A 13,722-nucleotide genomic window follows, 5' to 3' on the forward strand; every position below is an offset into this window, starting at 1 on the left:
AAAGCGCTAACGGGGGTGCGGCGTGTGCTGCTGTCCTGAAGACAGTGAAATTGGTATTTCTACAGCACTTTACCTGGGAACGGCAGTGATGCCCTCAGGCTGGGAGTCACCTGGACCCACGGCAGTGCTCAGCCACGCGCGTGGAGACCCACGTTTGTCATCTGCACGCTTCACCTCTGCATCACACCACGTTCCCTGAATACCTGTGGGATGAATCTATGTGGCTGAGCTGCTCTGTTCGCCCTGGCAAGGAAAGCCCTGTGCGTACAAGCCGCATGAAGCGCACATGCTCTTGTTACCCTCAGACATACTCGAAGATCATCTGAACATGGACAAGAGAAAGTACAAACAAACTCCAGGCTGGCAAAGCTGGGGTCCTAGCAGCGAAGATGAGGATGGCAGGGCTGGTCCCGCAGGGAAGATGCCCGTGGGCCAGCTGCCATCTCCCCTTTGCCCTTTTGATCTCTGTGCCCTTGGTCAAATCACTTAACTGCTGCCTGGCATGGCTCACCAGCCGTGGGACGGGTCGGGATTGCTCCTGAGCTGTGCCGTGTTGATATCTGCATCCTATGGCCTGCAGTCCCACAACCAGCTGTCAAACGTGCGAGAGATGAGGCGGGCTGATCATTCATCCTGGTGTAGTCGGACGCGGTGCTCTAGCATGTAGGAGCGTTGTGCTTCGGTTTTCCAAGCGAACAGTCAAGGTGTGATGCTCTGGCAGCCCCTTTGGGAAGCGACTGCAGCGGGAGGCAGATTTACACACCAGCCTTTCCCATCCGTGAGCCTCAAGCTGGCCTCTGCTAACAGGCACATCCACATCCAGACCCCCATTCAAAAAAACAGAAGGGCTTGAATCTGTTAGTGTCACCGAGAGCTAAATACTGCTTAAACTGCCCGGGGCAAGGCTCTGGAGGAGTGTGTTACAGCCCAGCTGGCATCAGCGTTCACGCCGTTGTGGGCTTTTTAACAAAAACATATGTTATTGTAATATTCTGGGTAATTTTGCTATGTTGTATCTCCATATACACACACAGCTGCCTCCTCTGAACGCTCAGGATGCATACGTACGGGTGTGTACTACCACTACAGCTATGAGTTTATTACCATTACAGCTACGTGCTGAGGGGGCTGTGTGCGTGCAGGTATGTATGTATGTACATATAGAGAGACCTGTATACATCTGTATTTATATGTGTTTGGCTGTGTACGTTATATACACATATAAATACAGAGACAAGAGGCGAGGCAGCCCTGGGCACCGACTCGCAGCATCCAGCCCGGCAGGGAGGGTAAGAGGGGCCGGGAAGGGATGGGAGAGCCCCAGGATAACTTCATGCCTTTTGCCAGCAGACCTGGCCGAGGGAGGCTGGTGGCCATGGGGCTTCCAGCCCCTGGCATCCGAGGTTTCCACGGAAGTCGCCGGGCCGCTCCTGGGGAGGTGACTGATGCTCACCCGTGCCTCCCTACCGCTGCCCCAGCCGCTCCGCATCCCCTCCCCGGGAAGCCGGATTAAGGGAGGGTCCCGCTCTGTAAGCAGCAGCGGGGAGGACACGACAGGCTACAAGGCATGGAAAGGCCACCCTGCTCTCTCCTTTCGATGGCCTTTGCCCCCTCACACTGCCTTCCGTAGGCTGGGACGAGTAGGGGGAAAGCATCATCCTCCCAGCATCATCCTCCCTCGGCCGGGCTCCTGCGACAGGATGGGGATCCCAGAGGGGGACGTTGGTCCTGGCCAGAAGTTTCACGGTGCCCGAGGGTTTCAGCTTGGGATATCAGGTCAGGGCTCTCGTTTGTTTTCTGATTCAAACTTGAGCAGCCGGTTAATTGTCTAATCCTGCCAGCCCCCGGCGTGGAGGCATTTAACCACAACGCAAAGAAAGAGTGCTCGTAAATGCCTGGGTATCCACACATGGCGAGCAAACAAACATGATGGGCAAAGATTTCAGCTGGAAGGACAAATATTGGGGAAAACTTCAAAAACAACAGCCTCGGGGCCCTCCCTCTTGCAGCTACGCCAGCCCGAGAGGGGAATGCATGTGCTGTGGCTGGAATCTGCCTGCATTAATGGAATGAACTTTTCTCCTCCTGTTAAAGTTTTACTTTACTGGAGAGACCGGTGCAAAGATTAGTGGTCTTATGTTCATCTTTTTTTTTTCCCCCCCCTCTTCCTCTGTAGAAAGTACATTTTGTGCCCATGTGAAGCCTGGCTGACTGAGAGCATCATCCAATGAGTCGCCCTAACTTGGCTGCTGGACCCATCAGGGGCTTATCTGGAAGGCAATGGCATTAATCAGCATTAATCACCTTCTCGGCTGATTCAGACTTTGGCATGTCTGCTACGGATGCCGCCATCCACCCTGGCCCTGCAGTTTCTCTCACTGATGATGTCAAGGACAGCAAAGCCTGAGCGAGACCAGCTCAGACCAGCTTTTGCAGATGTGTAAAGTTCATGACTACCAAGTGAGCCAAGCCAAAGGGCTGCGACATTTGGCAGCATCAGCAGTATTTGATAGCATCGGCAAGAGTTGACAGCGCAGCAATCAGCTGGTGGTGCTGAAAGGCTCAGCGTTCACACTGTTGTGGGCTTTTTAACAAAAACGTATGTTATTGTAATATTCTGGGTAATTTTGCTATGTTTTATCTCCATATACACACACAGCTGCCTCCTCTGAACGCTCAGGATGCATACGTACGGGTGTGTACTACCACTACAGCTATGAGTTTATTACCATTACAGCTACGTGCTGAGGGGGCTGTGTGCGTGCAGGTATGTATGTACGTACATATAGAGAGACCTGTATACATCTGTATTTATATGTGTTTGGCTGTGTACGTTATATACACACATAAACATATTTTAAAGCAGGTGCCAAGTGCTATCTAAATAAAACACTCTTAGTCATTTTCTAGCTTCTTTGCTACATATATTGGAAAGGTTTCTTCTTGCTAATTCAGCAAGAGGTTTGTAGTGTAGCACATAAACCCAGCACAGAAGCCAAGAAAGGTGTTGAACATCTCGAAATAGGCTGTAGCATGTTCCCAAGTCCCTGGCATGTCACATCACGGACTGTTCAGCTGAGGGACAGCCCCAATTCAGCCTTTCAGCTGGATCATTTGAATTTCCCAGGTCCACTCTATGTCTTTGCGGGTCTCCCGTCATTTCATTTTTCCTCCCAGGTACAGGGATTGGTAGTGGCTGCTCTGAGCTGAGTGGTGGCCAAATAACGCATGGAAGGCTTGGGTTTCTCATTAACTCCAGAGTTGATATAGTCCTATCTCTCGGAGCAACAGCCAATTTTGCTGATCCCTCTTGCCTCCATCCCAGCCCTGCTGTCCCTCCTTCCCTGCCCAAGCTCCCCCCTCGCTCCGCAGCCCAGGACAGTGACCGCTCCTGGGAGGACAGCAGAAGAGCTGCGAGATGGACAAGAAAAGCAAAATGCAAGCAGAGAAGGTAACCATGGCTCGGTGGTATTTTTGCACTAGAACTTCTGTGGGAGCCCAGCACTGAGCAGTGGCATTTATTGCTTGCCAAGACCAAAACCAGCAAAAAAAAATATCCCCTCCCCTAATTAATTGCTCTTTGATGTCTGCATACTGAGCACAGGGGCAAAGGGGTCATGGGATTATTTTTTATTTTTAAGAGCTCCGTCAGCTCATCAGATAATTTTAACCGTGATGGAAGGAAATAATACTTGAACCAGCACTGCTGAAAAACACCAGTTTGGTCATTTTTTTCCTAGCTGCTCTGCTTCAGCAGTGGTGCTGCCCGTGCGCTGGGGACGGGGCAGGGCACGTCGCTGCTGCCTGCGCTGCTGTACCAGGCAGAGCTCCCGCTCCCCACGAGCACTGGGGCGAGGACGGGCAGCGCAGCAGGGAGAGCCCCGGCACGGGCTGCTCTTTGTGGGGCAACGCCATTCTGCCCTGGGGGCCTGATCCTGCCACCCCCAGGGCCTTTCCCCTCTCCTTTGGAGCCAGCCAAAGCGCCTGTGCTCTGCAGCAGCATCCCTGGGTGCCGCTGTCCCAGACAGCTGGGCAGCGGGGTCCCTTGGGACAGGGATAGGGTGCAGCCCCCCAGGTTTGGGCAGGGCTAGGACAGCGGGGTGAGGCTGTTCTCTGCTTCCTCCCCCAGCACCTCACGGGAACGCTGGTCCTCTCCGTCTTCACCGCAGTGTTGGGCTTCTTCCAGTATGGCTACAGCCTGGGTGTCATTAACGCGCCCCAGAAGGTAAGCCGAGCCCCCCAAGCCATGCACGGCCAAGGGACGAGGGCTTCAGGGCAGCCAGGGCTGGTTTGTCCCTTGCAGAAGCCCTCGGGAGGCTCTGTCCCTTCCCCAGGCGCTATCTCCCACAGTACAAAGCCCCCGTGATAAGGCAGCAGGGTGAGAAAACAGCGAGGACCCCCCGCTGTCACCCCCCAGCAAAAGCAGCGGGGCTCTGCACGTCATGGTGCCATCCCCACTGCAACGCGGTCCCTGTGCCAGACTGAGGGATGGCACCTCTCCACGGGTGCCGAATCCGGACACCGCGCTCACCCCCTCCCTAGGAGGTGGCGTGGGACGAGGGGGGATGCTCTGCACCTGCCCCCGCAGTCCCTCCCTGCTGGGGATCTGGGTGCTGGGGAGCTGTGCGAGACCCCAAGATTTCACCCCTGCAGAACCTGTGATGAAAAGCTTTTCCTGGGGCAGAAAAAGTAAAACGAAACAGGGGTTGGGGGTAGTTATAGATTTGAGCCGATGGTGTTTTTCCTCTTTGCCTATCACAGGTGATAGAAACCCATTACGGGCGTATGTTGGGCATTGCCCCCCTGGACAGACATGCCACCAACGCCTCCGGGGAGGATGGCACCAGCCCTGTCCCCAGCACAGAGCCCTGGGGTGGCACCGAGGGCACGCTCGCACCCCCAGCCAACACTGGGGAGGACCTCGCCACCTCCCCGCACATCCTCACCATGTACTGGTCCCTCTCTGTCTCCGTGTTTGCCGTCGGCGGCATGGTCTCCTCCTTCACCGTGGGGTGGATCGGCGACCGACTGGGGAGGTGAGAGGACCTTGTGTGCTGTGACTCACAAGCACACTGACAAAAAGCCCAAGCCTTTTTGTTTGACTTTTCCCCTAAAACCGTTTCTTCCCCATACAAATACAATTTGTATTATTTTCCCCAATTTAATGGAAAAAAAACCCCTCAAGCCTCCAAAATACTGTTCCAACCATCACAGAAGTCTGCCTTATTAAAATCCTCAATTATAAATCAGACGTTTTATCGCAACTTTAGCATTTCAGACAAGCAGCTGATGAGCAGCCTTGATTAACTTCTGAATTCCCCCCTTTCTTTCCATGGCAAAAGGGAGAGGAGGGCATCTGAACGGCGTTCGCACCGGATATATAATATACTTCTAGCTACACTGATTGCACCCCTGCCCGATATTTCTCAGTGCCTATGATCATTATTTTTTTCCCTGTAGTGCTGATTAAGTCACTTAATAGCTCTGGTTGTATGTCACAACGGCTGCTTTGGCTGAGAGATGTGCCAGAACGAGCTTTGCTGCTGCTGCCTTGCAGGGTGAAAGCCATGCTGGTCGTGAACGTCCTCTCCGTTGCTGGGAACCTCCTGATGGGGCTGGCAAAATTCGGGCCATCCCATATTCTCATCATCGCTGGGAGAGCAGTCACGGGGCTGTACTGCGGTAGGTCCAGGCAGGGTCAAGCACTGCAAACCAGCCCCTTGGTGGGTGCTGGGTGCTCCAGGGCTGCAGTTAAGAGTTTCCTATACTGTTTTATCTTTTTTTTTTTTTAGTTCAAGAAGGTGTTTCACAGGTGGGAGTTTCCCTCTTCCTCCTATGTCTGTCCTTCTCAATCCAGGATCTTTCCCAGAAGTATTTGGGTTGGCTCTGTCATGAAATCGGTTTATTTTATGTATCCTAGAAAGGAGTGAGTCCCTCCTCTATATCTCAAGGCTCGATCTTGGTGGTAGCTGTTGTGACAGTACGTTATTAGCCGTGCTGTTAAACAGGTTCCCTAGACAACAGTACTATCTAGCAGATAGTACAGGAGCACTGTGCACAGAGAGGATAAGATAGTATGCAAATAATATGGAATTACATTAGAATTAGCTTAGAAATAACAGCTCATTATCACTGTTCCTGGTATGCAAATACAATACTCCGCTCTGAAGGTTCAAGGCAAGTTTTAAGAAAGCTCTTTGCTCTGTGATAACTTCTCCCAGTGGACCATCTCTGCTCCATGCTCATATGTAGGCGTTCAAGTGTAAAGGCTTCCTGGCTCAGGGCTCTGAATCCAGGGATATCAGAGCACCTTTGCAGGGTGCGGGTGGTTCCCAGCCAGGCACGAGGAACTTGGTGGGATGTGGTTAATGCAGTACACGGGCTCCATCCTCCTTTCCTGTTTGGGAAGTGGTTTCTGCTGGTTGCTGAGCTGTGGTCTAGAAGAGGTGACGCCTGCATGTGCTTGGTGCAGGGCTCTCCTCTGGACTCGTGCCCATGTACGTCAGCGAGGTCTCTCCCACGGCCCTTCGAGGAGCGCTGGGGACACTGCACCAGCTTGCTATCGTCACGGGTATCCTCATCAGCCAGGTAAGAAGGAAAGCGCATGAGTCCAGAGAGGGTATTTCGGAGTTTAGGGATAGCCCAGTGATATGCTGGGGTATCACTCATCATTCCACCCCAAAATTGAAGGAGAGTGGGAAGCAATCTGCTCTAATGGGGTTAAACTCCTACCTTGACTCAGAGGTGTCCTGAACAAAGATGACTGCTCATGAACTAAAAAGTACTTCTGCAAACTATTTCTCCCCTCCCCTGCAAAGTTTTTGTACGCATCTCATCAGAGTCAGGCTGGATCCTGAACATGAGATCTCTGATATTCAGGTGCTCAAAAATGGCTTCATCAGAGAAGCAGGGAATTCAACATTCCCATCAGCACTTCCCACCATGGCAGGAGTCCCAGCTATGTGACAGGCTGGCACATAAGTGTACCGAGAACCAACACATCCAGAAAAACTTAACGTAACCACAAAGTTCATCTAATCTGGCTTAGCCAAAGACTATGGGCAGACCACGGGGAAAAAAGCTCACAAGGTAGAGCTGCACTGGCTGTGGGAGTACAAAAAATGCTTTGGAAATTGTGGAAGGAAAAAGGTTGCAAGTACTCAGAACCCCTCTGGAGCACCTTTTTCAATGCCATAATCACGCACTGAAGCAAAGCTCAAGTCAGCCTATTTGCTGAGCCTCATGCTGCGCAGCGGCCCCCGTGTTCAGACTCTGCTGGTTAGCAGCCGGGCAGCTGGGGCATCCCACGCTTTGTGGACCTCCATCCAAGCTCTGCACCTTTGTGGAGTTGCTTAGGACACATATGCCCATAAAACCCCATACCCTAAAAACCCAGGAGAGCAAGGTCTGAGGAGAAAACATTTCATTGGCATGCCTGCATTTGCTGAGCTGTTTATGCAGTGGTTCTGGCCAGGCACAGGTCTCCTGCTGGTGGGACATCCCAAAGAGGACCGAGTCACCCCGGGGTGGGGAACAGGCTTGCAGACACTCGTCTCGCACCACCTGTAAGCCAAAGTCTTGCTCATGACGTTTTACACCATCTGTTCATTCCCTCTTTGTAAATGCACATCATAACTAAAGAAATCAAATGGTTAGGACTGAGAATTGGTATTTGCTTCTAGTTTTCCTCCAGTTTGTTGCTTTGAAATGCCATAGTGGTCAATTGCTTTTTTTTCCCAGGGTGCAAAATAAGCCATTCAAAATTGCCTCAATTATTCCAGGTCCTCGGACTCGACTTTCTCCTGGGCAATGACGAGATGTGGCCCCTGCTCCTCGGTCTGTCTGGTGTGGCTGCCCTCCTGCAGTTCTTCCTGCTCTTACTGTGCCCCGAGAGCCCCCGATACCTTTACATCAAACTGGGGAAGGTGGAGGAAGCTAAAAAAAGTAAGACACACATTCTGGGCTTGTCTGGAGTTGTTTTTATACTATACATAGTATTAAACACAGAAGGAAAAGCCCAGCTGAGGGCTCACACATGTAACTGGGTATAGTTGCTCCACCCTACGCAGCACATTTGCAGGAGGGATTTCGGACACCTGCATATAGTCCCTGCCTAAGGCACGCTTGCTTCTGTGTCGCTGCGGGTGGTGTGAGCCTTAGCATGTTGCTCCTTTCCATCAGAGAGATCGCATCTAGCAGATGCCACCCCTCAAAAACCCCATTCAGTTGGAAGGGATTTCAACCAGGTGTAAAAATGACATCTTCTGGGGGACAGCTGATCTCTCCATCCTTGGTGCTATTTGCAGCTACGCAGCAAATCCATAGTGGTTACTGCAACCACTTATACGTCTTCCAGTGTGGCCCTCCTTAGCTGGTTCCAGCCATCTCTACAAGGAGTAAGAGCAGTTCATGGTAGGACACAGCTGAAACTGAGGTGAGAACCCAGGTTTGAGTAAAACAGAGTATGTCCATGTGCTTGGCAGCAGAGTTGCATGCCCGTGCTCTGAGCTGCTGAAGTATAAATTAGCTCTGGACCAGAAACTATTGAGATGTGTTTGCATGGGACTAATAAACATTACTGAGCGATGAGGCTTGAGTGTGGTATCTCAGAGCTTTCACAGAACTAATGTGCTGCTGCCCCTTGCCGAGCAAACCTTTGATCCTTGATACGCCATAAGAGCCCTCAGAGCAAGAGGTCACCACTGTCCATGTGGTTGGCTTACCCTGAGTTTTGGCTAGAGAGATTCTTGTCCTTACTCTACTCCTTATCTACCACTGAAAATAAAACATGGACCTTTTTTTTTCTTAAGGTTTGAAAAGGCTCAGAGGAAACTGTGACCCAATGAAAGAGATTGCTGAGATGGAAAAGGAAAAGCAAGAAGCTGCTAGTGAAAAGAAAGTCTCCATAAGGCAGCTTTTCACCTCTTCGAAGTATAGGCAGGCTGTCATCGTGGCACTGATGGTGCAGATATCTCAGCAGTTCTCAGGAATCAACGCGGTGAGTCTCCCAAAAACATTTACCTTTAAAGAAATCCATGCTGAGCATGAAAAGGCAATGCTGGCTCTGTCCAAGCCATGTAGGGGTGAAGAGAAGGCTCTCCCATGACTGCAGTAGGCTTTTTGGCCACCACCACCAGCGTTGAAGGTGGACCTCACCGCCGAGCCGGGCTGCAGGAAGGCAGGAGGGGAGAAGGGTGTGAGGGAGCTCAGCACAAAACCAGCTGGCACCGCGAGTCCACACTGAGCTCTCCCGTGACCCTCCTCATACCTGAGTTCGTCAGCAGTTTGCTCTCTTTAATGACTATCTGCTCACACCAGGAACCACATAATCACCATCTTTAAGCTATTTTTAACTAAACAGTTTTTGCAGCACCTCCTGGGATACCAGAAATTACCATTTTTGTATCTAGAAGCATGGAGTCTCCTTCTCAAAATTGGCTAAGACTCACATTTTTGAAAGTCTGGTGGCAACTTTACAAAGGTTGAGGCCTCTGATCCACCGGCTTTCACAACTCTAAGAGCATTTCCACATCACAAGGCAGAGCAGCACGCAGGGATGCCCAGCCCTGCGGGGCTGAGCCGGGGACGAGCGGCCCCATTGAACTGGGCTGCCCCAGCCCCATCCCCAAGCCATGGGGTCAGCCACCCATCTACCTCCTGCCCTTAACCTCCACGAGATAGGAATCACCTTATTCTTTGAGAGAAGGGAGAAATTTGAGTTATTCCAACATAGAGAGAATATTTTAAAATTCATTTAAAACTCAGTCGTATTAAGTTTATTTGTCTCCAGCACTCAGTGCTGGTGATCTGGCTTTCAAGATTAAACATGGGACTACATGGAAGAAAACAGTTTTAAATGCGCAAATGCAGTAGCACAGGAGGGGAATTTCAACAGGATTTTTAACTCCCTCAGGCTCCTTTGAAAGTTTCAGCTTTAATTATTATAACAAGCCATTAAAAAGTTGAAAAACTAATCATAATTAAATTACTTCACATCTCAGCCAAGCAAGAGCAACTCCTTTCTCAAGAGAACAAAAAGTTCCACCAGCCCTGTTGCCTAATCCTTCATCCTAATGTATTTTGATAGATCTTTTACTACTCTACAAACATTTTCGAGAGAGCTGGAGTCGACCGACCAGTTTACGCAACCATTGGCGTTGGAGTGGTGAACACAGTCTTCACAGTTATCTCTGTAAGTAAATATTTCTGTCCCCCCAGACTACAAAAACAAGTAAGCTACAATGTGGTTTCGAATCATGATTTTATCCTAGAGCTGGGGCTGACCCTGCATACCTTACTCACGGGAAAAATAATTTCCTGGGTAAGTCTCATTTCAAAAATCAAGCCTTGACATACAACCCATTGCTATCAAACAGCACTGCTAAATGCCTTATGAGTGAAAACTGCATCGCTGTGTCCAGGGAAGCTCTGGTAGCTCAGCATTTCCCCAAAAATAAAGTTGCCTTTGAGACTGAAATTCTGCAGGTCCTGTTCCCCTGGGGGAGCAGGCAGGGGACTGGGGTTGCGATGGGGAAGCCAGCAGCTCACAATCTCCCTCTTACCTGTTATCTTTCAAATTGTCTTCTGTATGTACATAGCACCTGCACGAGTGATATCCAAAAGCTATTCCACAGTAACAACAGTAATCTAGCACCTATCCTCATCATATCTATGCAGTGCTCGGTAGCAATAAAAGGATGGTTGCGCTTTCACAGCCTTTCCCTCCATTTGTCTCTCTCCTGAGAGTATTAACACAGTTCTAATCAGCAGGCAATTATTTTTTTAACGTGGCCATTAATATAAGAAGATCAGGAAATGCCAAGCCCATTTCCCTCACATCTCTAGAGAGACTTAGGGAGCAAAGGACTTTTTACCCACCATGAAGCAGGACTAGCAAGGTACAAATACACAGCTCTAAGAGATCTTAGTCCAGCGTGCATGAGATAGGAGGTCTTGGGGTGCACCTGCTTTAGAGGAAGTCCATCACAGATCCCATACAGAGGAGAAACTGTGATCTTTATCGTGAAACGAGGCACGGAGGTGTGCGGCTTGAAGAGGTCTTTCTCCAGCTTGGAGGGTCTCTTGCAGTTCAATCTCTGCCTCAGGGCTGTGGTACTTGCAGCCTGGGGCATTGGCTCTTTGCATGAGCTCTTTGGCCATGAGCACTTAAAAATTACCTGCATCTGTCAATAAATGACAGACCCTGATCAAAAGGCAGAAGCACTGACAGCCACGTAGACCTTGGCAAGGTGAGAAGGCAGCGCAGAGGCTTGCCCTCTGCAACTTCACGAGTTAGCAGGGTGAACTGCTTCCAGCAAAAGAGATGGTCTCCTGGAAGCATAAATCATTTGCTGTAATGACAGGAAAGGTCGAGCCTTGGCAGGGCAACTGTTCAGTCCGGCTCCCTAACAGCCATCAGCAGAGATTCTGGCACTTGGAAACCAGCACATAAATCTCTACCATGAGAGCTAAAAGGGCAGGAGTGCGGTGTGGTAGTGGTAACACGCTGCTCATTGCTAATGGACCTAATCAAACCTCCTGAGTGCGGCGGTACTGGAGACCTAGTTGCTGCATGTGTTTCTACAGGTCTTTCTGGTGGAGAAGGCGGGCAGGCGGTCCCTGTTCCTGGCTGGTTTGATGGGCATGTTAATAAGCGCCGTGGCCATGACAGTTGGACTTGCGCTCCTGGTAAGGATTTCTCTCCATTTTTTTCTCCATGGTTTGCAAACAAGAGAAGACAAACCACCCTTTAAAGTGAATGTTTTGCATTTTCATCTCAAAGAAGTTCAGAAAACATTTGTCCTTAGAAGGGACAGTTCAAAGTGGCCATAGCTGGAGCCATCTCTGGTTACAGCAGTGCCTGACGATGTTGCGCTCTTTGGCCCCCAAGATACCCCAATGCTGCTAGAAAGGACATGTGTCCCCTGTCCCCTCCCTGAGCCTGCTGACAACCTCAGCTCCTTACACAGCAACTGCACTATTCCCATGGCATAATCCCATGCCTGCTAAGAAAACCCAGGGCATATCTCCATGTGGAAGCACTGTGTGCCCTAAACCCTCAACCTGCGTCTCCCTGGCTAGGTGCAGAGATGCTAGACTAGTATCTTGTCATAGAAAAAGGGACAAATTATTCCTCCCAACACCCAGGAGAGGGGTCAGGCTGTGAGACATGGGGCAGAACAGGCAGAGGATGGAGCCAGCCCCCATCAAAGTCAGTCCAAATCACTGGTGCAAGCTCCTGTCAAGATGTAAAAGCAAATAAGGGGTGACCTCCTTTACTGAACACCCTGGTTATTAAAGACAACACCATTTTGCCTCTTCCTGGCCATGTTGCAGGCAAGGAGAGGGTTGGAAGGTACAGCTGAGCTGATAGCTGTGAGCTCCAACATCCCTCTGCAAGCGGCAACACTGGCTCCACGTGCCCAGCCAGCACCTGGCACAAGAGTTGAGAGCTTTAATTATGCATGTCCAGTCCCCACTTGTCTGAATAGAAAGAAATTTCTGAAAAATAAGCCTAATTAAAATAATTAGTGATAATTAATGAGAGTCATGTTGGGACTGTAACACCGAGCGCACCCTCTTGCAGAGCCAGTTTGCCTGGATGAGCTATGTCAGCATGGTCGCGATCTTCCTCTTCGTCATCTTCTTTGAAGTTGGGCCTGGGCCCATTCCCTGGTTTATCGTAGCCGAACTGTTCAGTCAAGGCCCGCGCCCCGCCGCCATCGCCATCGCCAGCTTCTGCAACTGGGCCTGCAACTTCATTGTGGGAATGTGTTTCCAGTACATAGCGGTAAGAAATCCCTCTAAAACCATACAAATAAATGACTGGCACGACCCCACTGCTGGGGTCCCGAAGCAGGCTAGTGGGACGTGCATGTGCCTCCTAGATCTCCATCTCCAAGCCCTGCAGGGCACCCCAGCCACCCAGGGTAGGAAGGGGAAGCCATCCCTGCGGGTGCTAATGATGGTGTCCCCTGTTCTCACTTCCACCACTGCAGGATCTGTGTGGACCGTATGTGTTTGTGATCTTCGCGGCTCTGCTTCTAGTCTTCTTTCTGTTTGCGTGCTTCAAAGTACCGGAGACGAAAGGAAAGTCCTTTGAGGAGATTGCAGCTGTGTTCCGCCGCAAGAAGCTCCCGGCCAAAGCCATGACTGAGCTGGAAGACCTGCGAGGCAGCGAGGAGGCATAGACATCACCACGTACCCGGAAAGGAGGGACTGAGCGTAGACCTCCTTCAGGTGCCGCAGGAAGAACGTTGGGCAAAAGTCTCATTTCACAAAAACCTTGCAGCTGGCAGACCAGGACCCATCCATCGGGTGCCTTCTGGCTGCTGCGGCTCACACCTCCAAGCCGCAGGTGCTAACCTGGCATTTTACTCTGAAATACTTGGTATAACTGCGCTGCAGGAAGAGCCAGGGAAAGGACAGGAGGAATATGCTACATGTGTGTCTCCATGCCCCACTGGAAGAGGCCGGTGGGACAATGACCTTACTAGTTGGCAAAGCATTACATTGAGCAGGGTCATCACTCAGGTGGAATCAAGGAAAGAGGGGGTGGCTAATGCTGTAGCCTCATGTTTTCACCTTTTTGTCCCATGCTTGCTGCTTCCTCCTACCGAGTGATCTCATGCCTTGAGAAACCAACTGCTAGTGCAGTTGTGCCACCAGCACACAGCACTGATCGCCGGAGGTGCTAAGGAAAACAGACTGAGCAAACTCCCC

At 50.8% G+C, this 13,722-nt stretch overlaps 1 protein-coding gene across 1 annotated transcript; it reads left to right on the top strand.

Moving 5' to 3' along the window:
* Positions 1-3,418: 3,418 nt before the first annotated feature.
* SLC2A2 (solute carrier family 2 member 2) lies at positions 3,419-13,299 on the top strand. The gene is made up of 11 exons (XM_072867173.1): positions 3,419-3,451; positions 4,130-4,225; positions 4,762-5,036; positions 5,558-5,682; positions 6,473-6,588; positions 7,782-7,944; positions 8,811-8,998; positions 10,088-10,192; positions 11,587-11,688; positions 12,587-12,790; positions 12,999-13,299. The coding sequence occupies exons 1-11, from the start codon at positions 3,419-3,421 to the stop codon at positions 13,188-13,190; spliced, it is 1,599 nt and encodes a 532-aa protein (XP_072723274.1). The 3' UTR covers positions 13,191-13,299.
* Positions 13,300-13,722: the final 423 nt, after the last annotated feature.

Source organism: Ciconia boyciana, chromosome 7, assembly GCF_034638445.1.
Source record: "Ciconia boyciana chromosome 7, ASM3463844v1, whole genome shotgun sequence".
NCBI classification, from domain to species: Eukaryota; Metazoa; Chordata; class Aves; order Ciconiiformes; family Ciconiidae; genus Ciconia; species Ciconia boyciana.